At 44.5% G+C, this 23,112-nt stretch overlaps 3 protein-coding genes across 8 annotated transcripts in view; 2 read left to right on the top strand and 1 right to left on the bottom strand.

Annotated features, from left to right (window-relative positions):
- LOC122128889 overlaps positions 1–23,112 on the bottom strand; it is a 237,446-nt gene that overhangs the window by 46,515 nt on the left and 167,819 nt on the right. The window lies entirely within an intron of this gene.
- Positions 2,623–3,535, top strand: LOC122128890 (NACHT, LRR and PYD domains-containing protein 6-like). The gene is made up of 2 exons (XM_042703921.1): positions 2,623–3,036; positions 3,239–3,535. Exons 1-2 carry the CDS (start codon positions 2,787–2,789, stop codon positions 3,520–3,522), a joined length of 534 nt encoding a protein of 177 aa, XP_042559855.1. The 5' UTR covers positions 2,623–2,786; the 3' UTR covers positions 3,523–3,535.
- LOC105900444 (NLR family CARD domain-containing protein 3-like) lies at positions 5,139–17,486 on the top strand. Of its 3 annotated transcripts, none has more exons than XR_004163299.2 (3): positions 5,139–5,551; positions 6,086–6,742; positions 17,304–17,486. XR_004163299.2 is itself a non-coding variant. In XM_031563769.1 (2 exons), exons 1-2 carry the CDS (start codon positions 5,280–5,282, stop codon positions 6,264–6,266), a joined length of 453 nt encoding a protein of 150 aa, XP_031419629.1. In that variant the 5' UTR covers positions 5,139–5,279; the 3' UTR covers positions 6,267–7,077. The 3 variants fall into 3 exon arrangements, 1 of the variants encoding a protein (XP_031419629.1); XR_004163300.1 differs by lacking the exon at positions 17,304–17,486 and adding an exon at positions 15,442–15,558; XM_031563769.1 differs by lacking the exon at positions 17,304–17,486 and having other exon boundaries at positions 6,086–7,077.

Below are 23,112 nucleotides of genomic sequence, written 5' to 3'. Positions count from 1 at the left end.
ATCATAACAATTACGTTTCACATGTATAGTCATGATTCTGCGATGATCTACTGATGTCATTAAATAAATAAAAGGACTACACCAGAATGCTGCGCTCGTCTAGTGAGCGTCATTTGGCACTGCCGTCTGTGCAAGTACGGCAATCCAGACTATTTTCATTTGTAGTTTCACGTTGGTGGAACGAACTGCCTAGCACTACCAGAGCAGGGGCGTCCCTCTCTACCTTTAAGAAGCTTTTGAAGACCCAACTCTTCAGAGAGCACCTCCCTTCCTAACTGGCACTTCGACTAGTGCTTAACTTGCACTTACAGAAGTTACATTCCTGCACTTCTTTTTTATTTTCTATTTCGTTGTTCTATTTCTTATGTAAAGTAGTATTTATTGTTACACTAGGTCTCCATTGCTCGTAGCTTGACTGTTCTCTCCCTTGTACGTCGCTTTGGACAAAGGCGTTTGCTAAATGACTAAATGTAAATGTGAATGTACACGAACACTGCAAATGTAAGTGAATAAATGAATAAGCACTCAACTCAATCGCGTTAAAATAGCCATAGTGGAATAGAATGGACACATCTACATCCTGCAACAGTCAGTAGGCTACCTCCACCTCTGCACCGGTAAGTTAGATCTGCGTTTACTTGTGCTCACTTTCCGCTTTGACATGACTCGCTTACGAGTTGCTTTCGTGTGGACTCGGTAGATTCCGACAGCACACGTCACTACGGTTGCGTGCGTGCCCTTATAAGGAGCTGGCGGGGCGTGTTTGTATGCAAATTCAGGAGCACGAGAACGCGCTTTCAATTTAAGAAAACTCTTCCGGTGGAGCACAGCTTAGAACACTTCTGCTGCGTAGGAATACATTTTCAAGCGTTCATGAATTTGGCGGATGTCTTTTCCTTACGTTGTTTTTCCGAAGCATGTAAGAAACATTTCAGAAGAAACTTCAGAAAATGTTCGAGAATGAGGCCCAGTGTGTTTAGGTGCTCGAACACATCAACAAGATAGGCAACGTGGGCCAGCCAGTTCTTACTGTCAAACAGCTCAGCATAAAGCGAGTTAGTCTCGGAGAGGTAAGCTGCTATTTCTTCTTTCAATTCGTAAAACCGAATCAAAATGTTTCCTCTAGACAGCCAGCGAACTTCCGAGTGATATAACAACTGCAAGTGCTGTGCAACCAACATTCTATTTCCATGACTACAAGATGCATGGACCTGATATCAAAATAAAGGTTTTGGGTCAACTAGTAGGCCTAGGTAGCCTAGTCTCTGTGGATGGGGTCAACGTTACGCGGTTGCGAAAAAAACATGAAAAGAATGCGTTGTTTTTTTTTATTTTACACCATCCCTCCGCGACCCACTCAGGACACCTCCGGGACCCAGTTTTGGGTCGGGACCCACCAGTTAAGAAACACTGATATAGTATACCGTTGTAATTATAACCCTGTGTGAATATAATCTGTCATTAAACACGTATACCTTTATTCACCTAACCTACAATAAACACTACTGCAAATGCCTTGGATGAAACCAGGTATTTATTTTTCATAAACATATTAGCAGGTAGCTACTTTCTGAGCTGTTTTGTGGCGGGAAATACACAGAGGAAAACTGTATCAAAAGATACAAATTGTAGGCGAATGGTTCACAGACATGGCTGGACTCATTGTACTAGACACGGTTTAGAACTGAGATGGTTCACGTGAGCACAGATTATTATGGATCTCTCCATAGTCACTGCTGTAAATACTGGACCCATTTTTCACAAGCCACATATCTTCCTAACATTCTGACACTAAAATGGCATTTTTCAGACAGACATAACAGGAGAAAACACAGTCTCACAATCTGACAACACAGATACGGCATCTCTACTCTCTTTTGGTGACAGCTGGTGATGAGCTCAACCAGAGACGGTTCAGATATTAAGATGCTTGCGTTGGTGCTGAGCTCAACCAGAGACGGTTCAGATATTAAGATGCTTGCGTTGGTGCTGAGCTCAACCAGAGACGGTTCAGATATTAAGATGCTTGGGCACAAATATTACATTCATTCTCCAACACAGACTATGGTGTCCCAGACAACAGTGTTTCCTTGAACCCAACACACATATTACAGTTACAAGTAAACCAGGTGGGAACAGTGTTTCCTTGAACCCATGACAAATAAACCAAAGAGTGGCTCAACAAAAGGACAGTTTTAGTTTTATTGGGCCACATATTACAGTTACAAGTAAAGCTAAAAACAAAAGGGCTTCTCTTCCCCTCATCTTGCATTGAGGAAAACAGAACTGCATGACCCCTATAATGTTCCTGGCCAATGAAACACTGCCACCTACTGGATGCTTGTGTTAGAACAGCCACAGCTTACGGTTTCTTGAAAGCAAGTTGTGTTGCAAATCGTAAGACACACTTTTTTTTATTTTTGAAAAGCTGCCAAAAATCACGTGATAAGATTACGCTCAAGAGCAAATGCAAATCCTCCATAATCAGGCATTGTGTACTATCACCTTTTATTTAACATGTACATAAACACACACACTCACAAACACACACAGAGACATACATAAACACACACACTCACAAACACACACAGAGACAAACACACACAAATAGAGAGAGGGAGAGTAGAATTTCATTGTGAAAATTCATTATTCAATGTTTCTCATGAAAGAAAAATGTCTTTGGTTTGGAACATGAACTATCCCCCCAACATCTGGCCTTTTTGACAGCTGTCCCAGCCTGACCCCAAGCATCCAGTTCGTAGTGGACTAATAATCTGGACCCCACAATGACTGCAGCCCTGAGGGAAGAGCTGAGGAACACTCTGGGCAACCTCACAGGGGCCGATTTTAAGAGGTTCAAGCACCTCCTTCGGGACCAGGGCCAAATCCCATGGGGAAAACTGGAGAAGGCCGACATAAACGACACTGTGGACTTGATGGTAGAGATGTACTGCATGAAAGCTGGGGACGTCATGTTGACCATCTTGAAGAAGATGAACCACAACCAGTTGGCCATGGAGAACGATCTGGAAGAATGTAAGTGTGTAGCTCATAGTCTCTGATGAGGCACCTGTATATGTTGGAAGAATCACATGTATTCATCGTATCTGTTTCTGCTAACACTCTCTCTCTCTCTTTGACTTTCTCTCTGCTGACTTTCTCTGGGACTCTTTCTGTTTCATTTAATCTCTGATTCCTCCTTTTCTTTCTCACCTCTTTTTCTCTCTCTTTCCCGCAGCCCTGAGGGAAGTGAAGAGAGTGCTGAGGAACACTCTGGGCAACCTCACGGATGCCGATTTCAAGACGTCCAAGCACCGCCTTCGGGACCAGGATGACAAAATCCCATGGGGACAGCTGGAGAAGGCCGACAGAGATGACACTGTGGACTTGCTGGTGCAGGTGTACAGCACGGAAGCTGGGGACAACATGTTGACCATCTTGAAGGAGATTAACCAAAACCAGTCGGCCATAGACTTGGAGAAAGATCTGGAAGAATGTGAGTGTGTAGCTCATAGTCTCTGATGAGGCATCTGTGTATGTAGGAGGAATTACATGTATTCATCGTATCTGTTTCTGCTAACACTCTCTCTCTCTCTCTCTCTGACTTTCTCTCTGCTGACTTTCTCTGGGACTCTTTCTGTTTCATTTAATCTCTGTCTCCTTTTCTTTCCCACCTCTTTTTCTCTCTCATTCATCCCCTCTTTCTGTCTCCTCCCTCTGTCTGACTGGGTATCTATCTGTCTCTTCGTTCTCTCTATCTTTCTCTGTGCCACTCTCCCCCTCTCTCTTCCTTTCATCTCTCTCACTCTCTCTCTCTGACCCCCCCTCTCTCCAACTCTCTCCTCCCTCTGTCTGACTGAGCTTAATCTAAGATTAAGGTGTCATATGAAATATAAACAACCAGTTATTTCCTCATTTCACCATATTACATCAGAATTTTGTTGTCTTCAGATGACAAGGCAGCAGAGGAGGTTAAAAAGAAGAAAACATCACTAAAATTGAAGCTTCGGGAGCACCTGAAGAAAAGGTTTTCTTTTGTAAATCAACAGTCTGTACAAGATATCTACACTGAGCTTAACATTGTAGAGGGCCGCACAGGTGGAGTCAACAAAACTCATGAAGTATCCACAATTAACATGAGCCAGATTGGGAGAGGACCAAGCTCTGAGGATAAACAAGTCAAGTTGGCAAACATGTTCACAGACGGGTCTGCCACAAATGTTTTGACTATGGGAGTTGCTGGCGTGGGGAAAACTCTTGCAGTGCAGAAGTTTGTCATGGACTGGGTTAATGAAGAAGCAAATCAAGATATAGACTTTGTTTTTGTTCTTCCATTTCGGGAGTTGAACTTGATGAAAGGTGAATTCAACCTTCTTCATCTTCTTCAGTTATTCTATCCAAACCTTGAAGATCTGGAAAACGTCCTTGGCTTGAGTAAATGCAAAGTTCTTTTTGTCCTTGACGGTTTGGATGAAAGTAGACTCAAGCTGGACTTTGGCAAGTGGATTTGTAAGCTGGAAGAAAAGTCATCAGTAGACATGCTCATAACAAGTCTCATTAAAGGTAGGCTACTGTCCTCTGCACTCCTCTGGGTTACAACCAGACCAGCAGCAGCCAGTCAGATCCCAGAAGAATGCTCATACTTGCTGACAGAGATTCGAGGATTCAATGACCTCCAGAAAATTGAGTTCTTTGAGAAATACATAAAGAATCCAGAGAAGGCCAAGAGAATCATTGATCATATCAAGGAGAATAGAAGCCTCCACATCATGTGTCACATACCAGTATTCTGTCGTATTATAGCCAATGTGATGGAGAAAATACTGGAAGATCAGAGCAAAAAAAAATCAGCCAAAACGTTGACGGCATTGTACACATGGTATAGTGTCAATCAGATAAGAATAATGAATGACAAATGCCTGGACAAGGACAAGAAGATGAGTGCAAAGGAAAAAGGGGATTTCCTTGTTCAACTTGGGAAACTGGCATTCAAACATCTGGAGAAAGGTACCCTGATCTTCTATAAGAACGACTTGGAAGAGTGTAACATCGATGTCGATTTTGGAGCTCTGCAGGCTGGAGTTTGTACACAGATCTTCAACTTGGAGGGTGATGGAATTGGAGTAGACATTTTCAGCTTTGTACACCTCAGTGTACAGGAATTCTTGGCAGCTCTTTATGTTCTTCATGAAGGAGTTCTTAGGGCAAATCCTTTTCCAAAGAACTGGAAAGAGAAGATCAGCTGGAGATTCTCTCACTCAAGGTTTGACCTTTTCAAGATGGCAGTGGATAAGGCCCTGCAGAGCCAGAATGGACATTTTGATCTTTTTGTTCGTTTCCTCCTCGGCCTGGCTCCAATGTTGGAGCCTGAAATCCGATCTCCCCTGAAGGAGGTCCTGCCACAGTTAGCTATCAGAGAAGTGAGCATCGAGAAAACAGTTCAATACATCAAAGAGAAGATCAGGGAGGATATCTCACCAGAAAGGACCATCAACCTCTTCTACTGTTTGAATGAGTTAGGGGACAAGTCACTGGTTGAGGAGATCAACAGGTAATTAATACAGACCATTTCAGATTCAAAGAAATAACACAATTAGTAGAACATGGTGTCAACCACACCCATGTCATAGGTTTGATTCCGAAAGAGTACATACTAATAAAAGCCCTTTGCAGGGCTCAGTTATTGGGGGGTCACTGTTTTAAACATATTGGTTTTCCTACATGTACTGTAACTGTTTTTGGTAAGGAAAAGATCATAAATGCATTCAAATCATCAAGTCTGTGCCATTATGTTCCCCAGATGAAGGAATAGTCCTCAAATTATGTTGTCAACTGTCAAATGTATTATCTAAGTGTCCACAACACTACAATGATTGTATTTCACCTGGAGTGAATAGGAAATAAATTGATGTTTGCCGGTATTGATGCTATTTACTGCTGATTCTTGTCATTTGTATTGCTCTATTGTTCTGGACTTCGTTTTGGAAGTAGAGAGGTGCATTGTCTTTTTAAATAAGAGGCTAATAATAAGAAGCTTTTTAAGTATCACTAAGATTATGAATATTGTTTTTGAAATGTCACCCAGGTACAGAAACTCAGCAGATAAGGAGAAGAATCTGACTCCAGCCCAGTGTTCAGCTTTGGCTTATCTGCTGCTGATGTCAGCTGAAGACTTGGATGAGTTTGATCTGAAGAAATACCTGAGATCAGACGAAGGGCTCCGCAGAATGCTTCCTGTAGTGAAAGTCTCTAGGAGAGTTCAGTGAGTACAGTTAAGGGTGGGTTCTGGGAGTAAAGCCTTGTTAACAACAATGACACAACTTGGGACCATTTTGGAAATGTATTCTGACATACTGGCTGAGAGATGCTTATTTTATAAATACTGAGTTTTTTTAACTGTGTATGACCATGAATAAAAGGGTTATAATTGTATATGCAACTTAGATACCTCGACAATATAATGTTTAATCTTCATTTCTAAACAGGCTGAATCAGTGTCAATGCTGAATAGTTTAAAATGTGTGCATATCTATTATTACATACATACATAATGTTTTTTAAACAGGCTAATGGAGTGTGACCTCTCCAAAGCAAGCTGTGAAATGATGGCATCAGTGATGCAAGGGACACCTTCCCATCTGAGAGATCTGGACATGAGTTGGAATCATCTCTTGAAGGACGAAGGAGTGGAGCTGCTCTGTGACGGACTAAGAGATCCACAGTGCAAGCTGGAGATACTAAGGTCAGTTATGTGTCATGTAATAAACCTGCGTGAGGCTACCACTGATTAAAATGTTAGCAGCCGTTTCTTTCAATCAAACCAGAGGTTGCAAGCACATCGAATGAAATGGTGGTAATTATTCACTTAATAAATTTTATTAGCAAGACCCTCTGTCTGCAGGAGATGGACCAATTAGCTGCAATGGAATACACCACTCAGCGTCTTTAAAAGTTACTACACTCAAAAGACAGAAGGAAGTTTCTTTGTTTTTGATGCAGTAACGAAGTAACGAAGTAACCAGTAGCACGTGGAACATACTCCGGATTCAGCGGTGTAGGTCCGAACAACCAGCATCTCCAATTGTTACGATTGGTGGGTGTTGTGCAGAACTCAATCGCACGACTCAGCACAGGGGTAGATTCAGAAGAATAAACGTTTACTAGCAGGGTTCGGTACACAGGTAGGCAGTCCAAAAGTAGGCAAACAAATCCAAACAGGGAATAGGCAGGAGAATAGTTGTAGGGCAGGCAGAGGTCAGAAGCACGAGTAATCACTTGAACAAGGCGGAAGCGCTAAACGCTAGGAACACACGAGGAGCAGTGGAAAAACAAAGAACATACCATGAAACACAATTTACGAAGACACAACGAGGAACAAGAAAACAAGGACTATATATACACACAGGCAACAGATAACGAGGGACAGGTGAGAACAATCAAGGCGGGGCAGACAAAGACACCTCTCTACCTTCAAGAAGCTTTTGAAGACCCAACTCTTCAGAGAGCACCTCCCCTCCTAACTGGCACCTGACTAGCGCTTAACTTGCACTTCAGCAGTTACATTCCTGCACTTCTTTTTCCTCTTTTCTAGGTTGTTGTTTTTCTAATTCTCATGTAAAGTAGTATTTATTGTTACACCATGCTTTTTTTATTGCTCTTAGCTTGACTGTTCTCTCCCTTGTACGTCGCTTTGGACAAAAGCGTCTGCTAAATGACTAAAATGTAAATGTAAATGTAAATGACACAGGTGGACTAAACAAGGGGAATAACAGGACACAGGTGAAACCAATGACACACACAACCCGGGAGATTGGGAACAGGTGAGGGGTGGAGACACGGACAACAACAAGAGGGCACATGGCATAGACAAACAAACATAGGGAAAGCACATGGCGGGAACAAGGAAGCACGAGGACTAGACATGGGAACAAACATGTGACCACACAAGGGAGACAAACACAGAAATTAGACACAGACAGAACACAGACCTTACAGTACCCCCCCTCTAAGGGCCGGATTCCAGACGGCCCTAAACACAAACAGATCAAATCCACCTAGGGTGGGTGGAGGGGGTCCAGAGCAAGGCAGGCGGGCAGACCGGACCAGACAGCCCAAAAACACACAAACAGATCAAATCCACCTAGGGTGGGTGGAGGGGGTCCAGAGCAAGGCAGGCTGGCAGACCGGACCAGACAGCCCAAAAACACACAAACAAACAGATCAAATCCACCTAGGGTGGGTGGAGGGGGTCCAGAGCAAGGCAGGCGGGCAGGCCGGGCCAGACAGAAGGCTGGAAAGAAGGGTCTGGTGGCTGACCGGGTGGACGGCCAAGCAAGGGCAGAATGTCTGGTGGCTGGCCGTGTGGGTGGCCAAACAGGGGCAGAGTCTTTGGCGGCCGACCGGGTGGATGGCCAAACAGAGGCAGAGTCTTTGACGACCGACCGGGTGGATGGCCAAACAGGGGCAGAGTCTTTGGCGACCGGCCGGGTGGGTGGCCAAACAGGGGCAGAGTCTTTGGCGACCGGCCAAACAGACCAACAATAAACACAACAACAACCCTAACAACAAATAGATGCCAGCGATATCGATTGGTGTTTGGGGTTGCAGGGCCAGTGGCTGGGGTAGACGTGGCACCTGGACTCGCTGGTTCATTAGGGCTGGCGGCACCGAACCCTGGGTCTGCTGCAGCTGGGACAGGGAACCCAGGAACACTGGAGACAGGGTCCGGAGCGCCTGGGCCCGGCGCATGGACACCTTGGACAGGGACGCCGGAGACGCTCGGGACCGGGACGCCTGAGGCGCTCGGGACAGGGGAGCCTGGGACGCTCGGGACCGGGGCGCCTGAGACCCTCGGGACAGGGGAGCCTGGGACGCTCGGGACAGGGGCGCCTGGGACGCTCGGGACAGGGGCGCCTGGGACGCTGGGGACAGGGGCGCTCGGGACAGGGGCGCTCGGGACAGGGGCGCTCCGGCCAGGGGCGCTTGGAACAGCAGAGCCCTCAGCAGCGACGCCATCAAAAGGTGCTGCTGGACCGGTCTCGGCAGAGGGTGCTGCTGGGCCTGCATCGGAAACGGATGCTGGAGGATCTTGGTTGGCAGCTGTGGCAGCAGGGTCCGGGTCAGCTGCGGGGTCCGGGTCGGCAGCGGTGGCTGCGGGGTCCGGGTCGGCAGCGGTGGCTGCGGGGTCCGGGTCGGCAGCGCTGGCTGTAGGGTACGTACAAGCTGGGTGCGCTTCGGCTGGGTCTGCTGGGTCAGCGACGGCTGGGTCTGCAGGGTGAGCGACGGCTGGGTCTGCAGGGTGAGCGACGGCTTGATCTGCGGCGGCTGGTTCTGCTGTGGCGTAGGCCTCAGTGGCGTCACCATCAGCAATTTCGTCAGAGACCGCTTCAGGGACAGCAGCGACAGAGGCTGCTTCGGGGTTGGTAGCAACAGAGGCTACGTCGGGGGCAGCAGTGGGTGCTTCGAGAGCGGTAGCGACGGAGGCTACGTCAGTGGCATCAAAGACTGCTTCTGGGGTGGTAGCGACAGAGGCTACGTCGGGGGCGGCAGCGTCAGAGGCTGCTTCTGGGGCAGCAGCGTCAGAGGCTGCTTCGGGGTTGACAGCATCAAAGGCTGCTTTGGGAGTGGTAGCGACAGAGGCTACATCGGGGGCATCAGAGGTAGCTTCTGGGGTGGTAGCGACAGAGGCTACGTCGGGGGCGGCAGCGTCAGAGGCTGCTTCTGGGGCGGCAGCGTCAGAGGCTGCTTCGGGGGTGGCAGCATCAGAGGCTGCTTCGGGGGAGGCAGAGGCTGCTTTGGGAGTGGTAGCGACGAAGGCTACCTCTGGGGCAGCAGAGACGACCTCGGAGGCGGCAGCATCAGAGGCTGCTTCGAGGGTGGCAGAGGCTGCATCGATGGCAGCAGAAGCTGCATCGAGCAAGGCAGCGCCAGAAGCTTCTTTGGGTGTGACAGAAAATCTTTCCAATGCTGCAAAGGCAGCTTCGAGGGCGGCGGAGATTGCTTCAAGGGTGGAAGCTCCAAAGGCTGCGTTGACGGCGTCAGAGACCGCTCTGATGGTGGCATTGGTACCAGAGGCTGCTTCGAGGTTGACAGCGTCAGAAGCTCTTCCTAGGGCGGCTGCGGCTGTCCTGAAGGCGGGAGGCAGGAGACGTGGAGTCGGAGCTGAAGCCAGAGCAGTATTGGTGAGTGAAGCTGAAACCCTGGAGCCGGAATCCAGGCGGCATGGAACCGGAGCTGGAGAGGGAGGTGCAGCGAGGGAATCCCAACGATCCAGGAGCTGCTGGAATTGCCCCGACAGCAGCCTCCAGAACTTCAGGGAACTTGCCGTTCGCTCCGCCATTCCCCTCATAACGAGGTGGATTGAGGTGTATTGTTGTTGCATATTTGCACGTGTCGCAAGCACCGAGTCGGCTGAGTCCATCTTTGGTGTCTTCGTACTGTTACGATTGGTGGGTGTTGTGCAGAACTCAATCGCACGACTCAGCACAGGGGTAGATTCAGAAGAATAAACGTTTACTAGCAGGGTTCGGTACACAGGTAGGCAGTCCAAAAGTAGGCAAACAAATCCAAACAGGGAATAGGCAGGAGAATAGTTGTAGGGCAGGCAGAGGTCAGAAGCACGAGTAATCACTTGAACAAGGCGGAAGCGCTAAACGCTAGGAACACACGAGGAGCAGTGGAAAAACAAGGAACATACCATGAAACACAATTTACGAAGACACAACGAGGAACAAGAAAACAAGGACTATATATACACACAGGCAACAGATAACGAGGGACAGGTGAGAACAATCAAGGTGGGGCAGACAAAGACACAGGTGGACTAAACAAGGGGAATAACAGGACACAGGTGAAACCAATGACACACACAACCCGGGAGATTGGGAACAGGTGAGGGGTGGAGACACGGACAACAACAAGAGGGCACATGGCATAGACAAACAAACATAGGGAAAGCACATGGCGGGAACAAGGAAGCACGAGGACTAGACATGGGAACAAACATGTGACCACACAAGGGAGACAAACACAGAAATTAGACACGGACAGAACACAGACCTTACACCAATTCTAGCCATATATACTGTTTTAAGACACCTCCTAGGCTTCTAATGTAAATCAGCTAGGCTTCAAATGCAAATAGGTCTGGCAACCTTTTGCTGTTCTGTATGATAATCAGGTTTCTCTGACTGGGGGTAGGACATTGAGAACCATCTCATTCCCATACTATGATTAATTGCAGTCACTCACATCTCAGTTTGCTTCCTGACCCCAGGTGTCTGTGCAAATCCAGTGTGGGGACCTTTCCTTTGTTACCATGATAAGATTACCATTTTGGATATTCTGCTGGCCAACTTTTGGTGGTCACAGCAGCTGCTTGATCATGAATCTTACACTACACTCAAAAGATAGGCTAGCCCACACAGCCCATTTAAAACCACTGCAAATGTCCAGCAAGTCAATAAAGAAACACGTAAAACACCACTTCAAAATGCACCATGCAGCACGACAGACCTCCCTGATAAGATGCGCCCCTCACATTAATATCTGCTTACAAGAAACAGTCCTAAAAATTAACTGGCAAAGACAATATAAAATGTGTCATGTCAGAAATGGATTAATCAATAGGCCTATACCAGGACGAGTATTGAAGAAGCAGTTAGTGTGGCGTTCCTATCCCCATCACACTGTCTGAGATGCACTCACATTTTCAGTCCCTGCACTTGCTGGATATTTGTATTGGTGGCAGCTCTAACAACCACCAGCCATTCAAAGTGGCAGTATAAACTCTCCAACGTCACACAATCTCCCAAGTTCCCTTTCCTCCACACTTAAAATCAGCTCTCAGGTGGGCCTGATCAAGCTAACTGCTCAGCACACCCCATACCATGCCTACAGTGAGTCAGGTAATTCTCTGTTCAACACGGGCGTATCAGAAAGGCCCAACAGCTGAATTTCAATAGCAATTCTTAAAAACTTTAGTGTCTGTTTTTCTCTCTCCTGCTTTCTCGTGCTCATCAGCTGTCTGTATGTACAGATCTGTCCTCTGTTATTACAGTCATTTGCATGAGAGCATGTGTACTTCGTGAAGGGAAGGGATCAAAATGTGATCTCTCTGTTATGTCATGCAGATTGCAGAACAAGTCTGGCACTGGCAGAACTGGCACTCGGGTTTAACCTTAAAATGTTAATCACAGAAAAATGAGTTGCATTGTTGGGTATTTCATTGAGCAGAGTGCTGGGGTCAGGCACAATGGGGGCTCTTGGAATGACAGGCCAATTCACTGCTTGTGTTCCATTGGCCAGGGTGGAGCCTTTTTGACAGGTAAAATGGGTGTGTTACATGGGGAGTCTGGGCATGGTATTATCACTCCTTTATCTTTTAGCGTTTTGAACACAGGAACTATGCCTTCTATAGCCTCCCTTCTTAGCGCATATTGTCTTTGGTAAGGTCGATGTGAACCTTTAGGTGTTCAACAGGAGCTACCCCACCTTAGTTAACTCTGCTTCCTCCTCCGTTGTCAAACAAACAGTTTGTCATTCCTCTACTGCTCCCTCCCCCACTGTCTCATTAACTCGTATCGGCTTAAAACCATGTGTTGTTGGACTAACCCCAACCGCCAAATCAGTCATCTTATGCTAAGCTAACCCGCGATAACATTAGCATTACACAAACGGGGTCAAGGCCCACAAACAAAGTCTTCCTGAGAGAAGAAGGAACAAGAGAAGGTGTACTCACGAAACTCCATGACAGAGTGAAGAGGAAAGGGCACCCAGTGCTTAAGTAGGAAGTGGTGATCACCGCAGGTGTAGCCCAGTGTAGAAGAAATGGTTAGTGCTATGTGCTCTAGGATAAGTGTCGCCCTCTAGCGGACTGGCGACTGTGCGCGGATGTGACACCACTGTGCGAAGAGTTTGGAAATGGTATTGAGACAAGAGTGAAAATGATTGGAAAAAACTGTAATCAATTTACACATTTTCGAGACCAATTCATTAATAGGTTTGAGGTTTTGAAATTAATTATTTAAAAACTCACCATTTAGGAGAAGGTAGGCTACATCAAAATTCACATTATAGTGTCCCAGCTTGAGATCATGTTGTGTATCCTATTATTAAACACTCAGTAGATCACAAGTAATCAAACACCTTCCCACCGATGATTGAAAATGTCTTCAGCTATGTGCATCATACCAGCCACCCTGAGAAGTCCGTGTGCGTTACTAGCTGATTTGTCCTTAACTGACTATGTGCTCCAGAGAGTAGCCACACCTTCAGATGTAGTACAACAGATTTATTGGCGTTTGAACTCCAGCCGGTTGATAGAGTGCATTGAGTGCTTGCAGTAGAATTAGCATAAATTAAAGTATGTATTCGTGAGGTGTGTGGTTATCTGTAGAGTAAAGAAATACAGAATACAGAATGAATATACATATGTAGTAATCTGTACCAATATACATAAATATATGCATAATATAATACATTTATATGCATAATCTAATACATTTATAATATATAATTCACTATTATGCAATATACATAATTGCTATGCAAACAACTGAAATAATAATAATAATAATAATAATAATATTAATACCAATCACCCAAGTGTATCAGAAACACTGGAATTACAATGCCGTTACATTAATATACCACAAGATGGCGATCTAAGACCACAAATGGCGAAGACAGGCATTGGCTGGGAGTCTAAACTCTAGCTACCACCGCGATCATAACAATTACAGTGTAGTAGACAGGCTAGTACAGGTTGATGCAAACATATGCGAGGAAATTACTAGTATTAAACCACTAGTGTAAATCAACATAAATATGAGGAAAGTAATGCTAGCAGGAACATAAAATGATGCACTTACATTATCAGCAACGCACACGGCAACACAATTCTAACTTTATGCTAGCATAATAAATTGTAAGCACGTCCACTCGTGTTGGCGGCTAGCACGAAAAGGAAGTGGAAAGTTCATGCGCGAGCGCAAAGCCTCAGTCCAAAGAGTGACGTAAGCTCACAGTCCAGCAGGGAGTTTTCCACACACCCTGTGAGACAAACCACATGCAAGACAGACAGAACACAGAGAAAGTGGATGATTACTGCAGCTTGAACGTTGTTCATCCAGGAGGTGTCTGCAAAATTGTAGTGGATTATGGCTTCACAGACCAGTCGAAATCACTGGATGCACTGCATGTTGGTAAACTCTAGTTGATCCAAACAAGCTCAGAATACTCGCGGACATCTTCTTTGCACTTGAGGAGTTCTTTTCCGTCTGTAATTGATATTGCTGAGTTTTAGTGTAATTTAACTATTAATTTACCAGGCTTTTTCTCAAGATCATATGATTGAAAAAAATTCTGTTTAACAATGTAGCCTAAAATAATGTAACATAGTATGTTACCATCCTGAGGTTCACTAGGCTGTCACCAGTTCAGTCAGGACAGCTCATGTCAGATTGAAGGCGTGGTGAATAGCACCAATGAGCATGTGAGTAAAGTTGTTCATGTTTGTCAAAAAATATTTAAATATGCTTTAAATACTTCTCACCACACTTCTGTCAACTTTAAAGTCAGAAATGTTTGTCCACCATAAATTAAATAAAAAACCTGTTGAGCAATCACACAGACTGAAAGCATTAACCTTGCTATCGTTTAGAGCTGTGCAGTGATTAAACTCTAGTCCCGGATGCATAGAGTGGGTAGACACAGGCGCTAGCACCCATTGTTTTTAGCCTCCCTGCTAGCACACTTACCCCCCATGCCTGCGGCTGCAGGTTCAGGTTCAGTGTGGGACTGTGCAATATAATGTATCTGACATAGGGATGTGCGATATGTATCGTCTACAATATTATCTGAATGATTGTTTTAAGGATATACAAGGTGACGTTATCAAGTAGTGTTTGTCAAACTATGACTAGAAAACTGCCGGACTGCAGAGCCTTTTCACTGCTGAAGTCAAAGTATACTCTGTGCTTCTGTCACTCGCCAGATCATTTGACACAATCGAATGGAATCATGGAACCGCTGACCGTCAGTAAAATTGAAAACATAAGTTTAGCAGTGTGTTACGACTCCCTGGCGGGTCTAGGCCCCGCCCCAGGATATTTGCATGCCTGTTCATAAATAACAGTAGGCAACGGTTAGGCTACAATGAAAAACAGTTTATTTCAGCTTGGTGGGTATTGTAGCTTGCAACAGAATAACTATGACCAGAGGAATCCTTGCATAAAATGAACACAAAGCTTGATTTAAAGTCTCTGTATCGTAATGGTCGATATCTGCAGACATTCCCTTCTCCACTAACCAGTCCTTGAAATCTACAGTAGCCCAAGCAGTGCTCCGTTTGGTGTTTATTTCATGTCTGTTCTCTATTTTGTTGACGTCTCACTTCCTCACTCAAGTCTTTATGTCTGTTCCTCTTTTCTTCTGTTCTAGTTTCCCATTTTAATTTCTTTTCTGAAAACTGGGCCTGCTACCAGCGTTCAAATTTCCTGTACTCTCCATAAACATTGAAACTGATGGTAAAATCTTCCACTGTGTTTTTCCCCCCTTCAAGGTTTTTGCCACATAGATAGAAATGACCACCAATCAACCACCGCAGGATAGGAGTGCAGGGAATTTACGTAATGGGGCAGGTAGACGCAGTGCAGGGAATTCACGTAATGGGGCAGGTAGACGCAGGCGCAAGAGATGAGAGTTCAGTACACAAACAAATGTGCTGGAAATCTGATAATAACCAGTCTAATGCAAGATCAGTCTTTTAAGGAGTTATTAGTAATGAGTTATTAGTCTTCTGCAGAAGGATCAGAAACACACAGAGTGAACAGCAGTCACAGGCAGTGTCTATTTAACAGAGTTACAGAGATAAGAAGAACAGGGAGTATCACTCTGTTCCAGCACACTATATTCTCAAGGACAAAAAACAACCACCCCAGTCCTTCTTCATATTTCTCATGGCATGCTTTGCACAATAACATTTTCAATTTGTGTGTGTGGTATAAGTAGAGGCGTGTGTGTGTGTGTGTGGGTTGTGGCTGGTAGATGAAAAAAATTACCAGCCAATCATATTTTTTACCGGCCAAAACTAAACCTGGCATTTCAGACCTCATTTCAGATTCAATTTTATTTATATAGCGCCAGAACAGTACAATTGTCTCAAGGCGCTTTACAGAGCCCAGAGCCTGAAACGAAAAATAAAACAAAAAACTTGTGTTGACAATAATACAACTCAATTCCATATACTTGATGACTGGTTTCCCTGTAATGTAACTAAACAGCCTGGTATTGACGTTGTTTCTGCCATATCATTTGATTTTGCATTGTTGGCTGAAGTTTGTAGCTCGCTAGTTAATGGCAACTCCCCATGCTAGCTAGCTAAAAATAGTTAGCTTAACTCATCGGGAGATGGGAGGACAGGGGATATCATTGCACAACAATAGTGGATACAAGCTCAAAATCATTTTATCGATAGTTAATTTTCTTGTCAGCCTGATAAGGAAGTAGATAATGTATCTTAATGATGGATCCAGTAGGGTGACAGGCTAGGATAGCTAGCTGCTTAGCTGCTGCTAACACAATTTAGTCGCCGGCCCAAAAATCTACACGCCATTGGCGCTTGGCGGGGGCCAATTTCGAGCCCTGTGTGTGTGTGAGTGTAGATAGAGGTGTGTGTGTGGGTTGTGTAGGTAAAGGTGTGTGTGTTGTGTAGATAGAGGTGTGTGTGTGTGTCTTGTGTAGGTAAATGTGTTGTGTGAGTAGAAGTGTGTGTGTGTGCTGTGTAGGTAGAGGTGTGTGTGTTGTATAGGTACATGTGTGTGTGTGTGTTGTGTAGGTACATGTGTGTGTTGTGTAGGTAGAGGTGTCTGTATGGGTTGTGTAGGTAAATGCGTGTTGTGTGTGTGTGTTGTAGGGCCAATGATTTTCCGTTTCAGCTCAGTTTGTTCACCCTGAGGTGTGTGTGTGTGGGTTGTGTAGGTAAAGGTGTGTGTGTGAGTGTAGATAGAGGTGTGTGTGTGTAGGTAAAGGTGTGTGTGTTGTGTAGGTAGAGGTGTTGTGTAGGTAGAGGTGTGTGGGTGTGAGTGTAGGTAGAGGTGTGTGTGTGTAGGTAGAGGTGTGTGTTGTGTTGTAGAGGTGTGTGTGTGTGTGTGTGTGTAGGTAGAGGTGTGTGTGTTGTGTAGGTAGAGGTGTGTGTGTTGTGTTGTATAGGTAGATGTGTGTGTATTGTTTAGGTAGAGGTGTGTGTTGTGTAGGTAGAGGTGTGTGTGTAATAATCAGATGTGTCATTATGTTTCTCCCAGGCTGTATAGATGTTCCCTCACAGAGAAGAGCTGTGCTGCTATAGCATCAGCTGCCAGATCAACCTCCTGCAGTTTGAAGCAGCTGAACCTGGGAGGCAATAATATTCATGATGCAGGAGTTCAACATCTCTCAGACCTCCTCAAGAATCCACAGTGCAAACTAGAGATACTAGAGTGAGTATTAACACACTAAAACAGAGCTGTGTGGGTGTTGTGTGCAGGGCTCGAAATTAACTTTTTGGCTTACCAGCCAAAATGGCTGGTAGATGAAAAAAATTACCAGCCAATCATATTTTTTACCGGCCAAAATTAAACCTGGCATTTCAGACCTACTCTGACATTGTTTGACATAAACAACCTTTACCTATGATTTTATTATCATTGTTAATCACTCTCAGAATGGATTAAACGAAATCAACTCATTTTACTTTTTAAAATAATTTATAAATTCAATTCAAATTCAATTCAATTTCATTTATATAGCGCCAGAACAGTACAATTGTCTCAAGGCGCTTTACAGAGCCCAGAGCCTAAAATGAACAAAAAAACAAAAAACTTGTGTTGACAATAATACAACTCAATTCCATGTACTTGATGGCTGGTTTCCCTGTAATGTAACTAAACAGCCTGGTATTGACGTTGTTTCTGTATATATGTCTATGGTTTCTGCCATATCATTTGATTTTAGCATTGTTTGCTGACGTTTGTAGCTCGCTAGTTAATGGCAACTCCCCATGCTAGCTAGTGATAGCTAGCATGCTAAAATTAGTAAGCTTAACTTATCGGGAGACGGGAGGACAGGGGATATCATTGCACAACAATAGTGGATACAAGCTCAAAATCATATTATCGATAATTGATTTTCTTGTCAGCCTGACAAGGAAGTAGAAAATGTATCTTAATGATGGATCCAGTAGGGTGACAGGCTAGGATAGCTAGCTGCTTAGCTGCTGCTAACATCATTCAGAGACAACGAACTTCTGGATTCTAGCTGACAGCTGACCAGTTAACGCCCACTGACGTTTACCTTTGCTGGAGGTGATGCATCAGCAATGAATCGCCACATTATTTCGAGAAGTTTAGCTTTCGTTTATCTGCGTTAACTTGCGTGTGGTAAAGTAAGTTTCAACTTTTGATTCGCGCTCAAAATGTTAGAACTTTGTATTCGCGGACAAAATATTAGAACTTTGTATTCGCGTGCAAATTGTTATAGTTCTATAGAAATTCTTAGAACTCTCTCGCACTGTTCGTGTTGGCGTTGCAAGCTATTTTTTCAACCATGACTGTCACGGTAGTCGGGCGCTGTACTCCGCAATGTCACTCGCCAAGTGGCGGGGCATCGGACACAATTTAGTCGCCAGCCCAAAAATCTACACGCCATTGGCGCTTGGCGGCTGCCAATTTCGAGCCCTGTGTGTGTGTGAGTGTAGATAGAGGTGTGTGTGTGTGTGTGGGTTGTGTAGGTAAAGGTGTGTGTGTTGTGTAGATAGAGGTGTGTGTGTGTCTTTTGTAGGTAAATGTGTTGTGTGAGTAGAAGTGTGTGTGTGTGTGCTGTGTAGGTAGAGGTGTGTGTGTGTCTTGTGTAGGTAAATGCGTGTTGTGTGTGTGTGTTGTAGGGCCAATGATTTTCCGTTTCAGCTCAAGGCGGGGGCATACTTCTGCAACAGCGGCTGTGGTTGTGTACATTGTTGTGTAATTGTTGTGTAAATGTAGTCGTTTCAATTCATGGTTCCTAAAAGGGTTGCGCGTGTTGCAAAGCAATTCACCGCCAGAACTATAGGTGGAGTAACGTTTTTTGTCGAAGACGACCTAGAGAACGACGTCTTTGTGTGTGGAAGTCGTTGGTTTGTTTATTTAGGCTACCAGGTCTTCTTGTCCACACACACAGTGAATGATGGCAACCGAGATCATTGGGGTTGTAAAAATGTTCATATCTCCTCACCTCTTCCAACTGGACCCGACCAGCCAGGCCGTCTTCGACAAATATTTAGAAATCATACTAGGGCTCAGGTCAGCCATCAGCATGATAAGGCATTGAACATTTCATATTTAAAATATCTTAATTAGAAGTGAAGTCAACATGTCTGATTCACATGATGTAGAAGTTCGTTTATTGACACATATTTTAAGGACAGACACAGCCCCTTTAAACGACGTGTTTATAAGTTACATACAAAAGTGAAAGATAAAAGGCGAGAGAATCGCCAGGTGTACCTTCTCATAATGTAGGCTATGTGTGTTTGTAATACAATGGTGTGGGCCGCAAGTTAACTCCACTTCACAGGTACACCTGGCGATTCTCTCGCCTTCTATCTTTCACCTTCGAATAATTTAACTTATAAACATGTCGTTTTAAAGCGCTGTGGCCGTCATTAAAAGATGTATTCACACATGTATTCATAACATCAAGCCTTTCGCCCACTACACTTTCATGCTCCGGTACGTTTTTTGCCTTTGTCCCGCTGCAATAAATATGCTTTCTTCACTCAAAATAAAACCTACAGTTCTGGCGTTGAATTGCTTTGCAACACGCACAACCCTTGGGGAACCATTTATGTATCTGCAAAGAAATCACATAAATTGCAACATACTACATTCTCAGAGGATGACATTCAAAAAAAGTTTACTGCTTCTGTTTGGAGAGAACGCGTGCTAATTCACCGAACAAATACTTTCATATTAATTTTTCGCCACTTCATGTCATCCATTCATATCAATCAATACTACCTAATACAACTTTAACTGTGATGTGTTTTTGTTTCATTTCGCAACTTATTTACTGTATAATCCAAGACAGCAGGTGCCCGTTTGTAAATATTCCACATTTGATGTAGGCTACTGTCAAATCAGAAAGAAAATCAGCTGTCACTCTATTACCTGACCTATAGGCTACCTTTCAAACTCGGTGATATTCACAACTAATTTGTCCTTCATTCTACCTAATATGATTAAAAGGCATATGTTATTGCACCCGTGAGGCAAGCGACAGTTTTGTTCGGTTATCTGCCCTCTCTATACTAATTACTGACCAACCAAGCATGTCAATTTTCTTTTAGGTTGATTTTTTGGTGGATCAGCTGTCTTTTTTTGCCACTTGTAGCCTACTGAATCGCCAACCTTTGTATTTCGTGTGTATCCTAACGTCAATATTGGCCTTTCACCCACTTTCCTGCTCCGGTAAAAGTCCAGTAAGTTGTCCCGCTGCAATTAATTCGCCGACGTCAATCAAAATGTTCGCACTATGATTCCAGGTCACATTTTCATCCTTGTCCCCCATCTAATGTTAATACAGTGTTGTAGGATATAATGGTCTTGCTCCTATAATGTATAATGTATAATGGAGCAACAGGTTACAGGGTGGATGTGGCAGAGAAAGAAAGAGACCGCCAGATAACCGAACACAACTCTACTCACGCTTGCCTCACGAGTGCAATACCAAACTTCATCATATTTGATAGAATGAAGGACACATTAGTTGTGAATACTATTACCTAGTTTGAAAGGTATTGGTCAGGTAATAGCCGAGTGACAGCTGATTTGACAGTAGCCTACTGCTGTGTGTTTTAAGCAAATGAAATGTGGAATGTTTACAAACGGGCACCTGCTATCGTTGATTATACAGTAAATAAGTTGCGAAATGAAACAAAAACACATCACAGTTAAAGTTGTATCCAACACAGTGGCATACCACATAACTATCGTCGGACAATAGCCTCTGAGAAGGTAGTATGTTGCAATTTATGTGGATTTGTGGACACCCTTCACGTCTCATCTTTAATCCTGCAATTCATGCATTCATTTCAACTGTTCTATCATCTGAAATGTCACGGTATGTCGAAACAAACCTTTGATCCAAACAGAATATTCAGTATGGAATGGGAATAGATCAGAGCAGTATCTTTTACGGCGTTTGACAAATATGCCCCGATTGTTGTGCAAGTGAAGTCTCCTGAAAATGGGATAGTAGCCTATTCTCCCCATGAATTCGCGGTCATTTGAACGTCCTTATACGTGTTTAAGGAGGGGTTGTAAATGTGCTCATATCTTCGGACCTCTTCTGTTATGTTTGTTCATAATCAACAAGAATAAGTTTGTGAGACAGTCTGCAGGATATTCATAAAAAAACGTGTTTTTAGTATGAACAGTTGAGACATTGACTCCGTCGGGCTCCGGTGGGTTTGGACGATATATTTGAATGGCTGTCGGGCTCGATCACTATTCTGTCAGACGCGGGCGGGCTCGGACAGAAAAATTGGCCTGATCCACATTCCATCGGACACAACACTATTCTTGTTTATTCATGATTCAAATTCTTCTTGGGTTTAACTTGGCTTTTAAAAATGGCGGTATTATGCTATGAAAACCGGAAATGTGAGACTCCAGAAAGGATGTAGTCATTAGACCAGCAGACCAATCACAGCCTTGCAGGCTTGTGTAGGCTTGTGTAGATTTTTGACGCGTGGATAGAAAAATGGGTCGACGCACGCAAGGTGTGAAAAAGCTTGTGTATCTGTGCGTTTCTCTGAAAACGCTGAAGTATGAATCAGGCTTCAGTTTTTTCACCCTGAGGTGTGTGTGTGTGGGTTGTGTAGGTAAAGGTGTGTGTGTTGTGTAGATAGAGGTGTGTGTGTGTGTCTTGTGTAGGTAAATGTGTTGTGTGAGTAGAAGTGTGTGTGTGTGTGTGCTGTGTAGGTAGAGGTGTGTGTGTTGTGTAGATAAAGGTGTGTGTGTGTCTTGTGTAGGTAAATGCGTGTTGTGTGTGTGCGTTGTAGGGCCAATGATTTTCCGTTTCAGCTCAGTTTGTTCACCCTGAGGTGTGTGTGTGTGTAGGTAAAGGTGTGTGTGTTGTGTAGGTAGAGGTGTTGTGTAGGTAGAGGTGTGTGGGTGTAGGTAGAGGTGTGTGGGTGTGAGTGTAGGTAGAGGTGTGTGTGTGTGTTTAGGTAGAGGTGTGTGTGTTGTGTTGTATAGGTAGATGTGTGTGTGTTGTTTAGGTAGAGGTGTGTGTTGTGTAGGTAGAGGTGTGTGGGTGTGAGTGTAGGTAGAGGTGTGTGTGTGTAGGTAGAGGTGTGTGTGTTGTGTAGGTAGAGGTGTGTTTGTGTTGTGTAGGTAGAGGTGTGTGTTGTGTGTGTAGGTAGAGGTGTTTGTGTTGTGTAAGTAGAGGTGTGTGTTGTGTGTGTAGGTAGAGGTGTTTGTGTTGTGTAGGTAGAGGTGTGTGTGTGTGTGTGTGTGTTGTGTAGGTAGAGGTGTGTGTGTAGTAGAGGTAGAGGTGTGTGTGTTGTGTAGGTAGAGGTGTGTGTTGTGTGTGTAGGTAGAGGTGTGTGTGTGTGTGTGTGTGTAATAATCAGATGTGTCATTGTGTTTCTCCCAGGCTGCAGAAGTGTTCCCTCACAGAGAAGAGCTGTGCTGCTTTATCATCAGCTGCCAGATCAACCTCCTGCAGTTTGAAGCAGCTGGACCTGAGAAGGAATTATAATATTCATGATGCAGGAGTTCAACATCTCTCAGACCTCCTCAAGAATCCACTCTGCAAACTAGAGATACTAGTGTCAGTGTTAACACACTACAACAGAACTGTGTGTGTGTGTGTCTCTCTCTCTCTCTCTGTTTGTGTGTGTTCAATCTCCCTCTCCTCTCTCTCTCTCTCTCTCTCTCTCTCTCTGTGTGTGTGTGTGTTCAATCTCCCTCTCTCTCTCTCTCTCTCTCTCTCTCTCTCTCTCTCCCTCTCTCTCTCTGTGTGTGTGTGTGTGTGTGTGTGTAATAATCAGATGTGTCATGGCTAGAGACACTAGAGAACTGTGTGTGTGTGTGT

The sequence above is a fragment of the Clupea harengus genome, chromosome 26 (genome assembly GCF_900700415.2).
Source record: "Clupea harengus chromosome 26, Ch_v2.0.2, whole genome shotgun sequence".
NCBI lineage: Eukaryota > Metazoa > Chordata > Actinopteri > Clupeiformes > Clupeidae > Clupea > Clupea harengus.
This window is presented reverse-complemented; position numbering and strand designations above follow the sequence as displayed.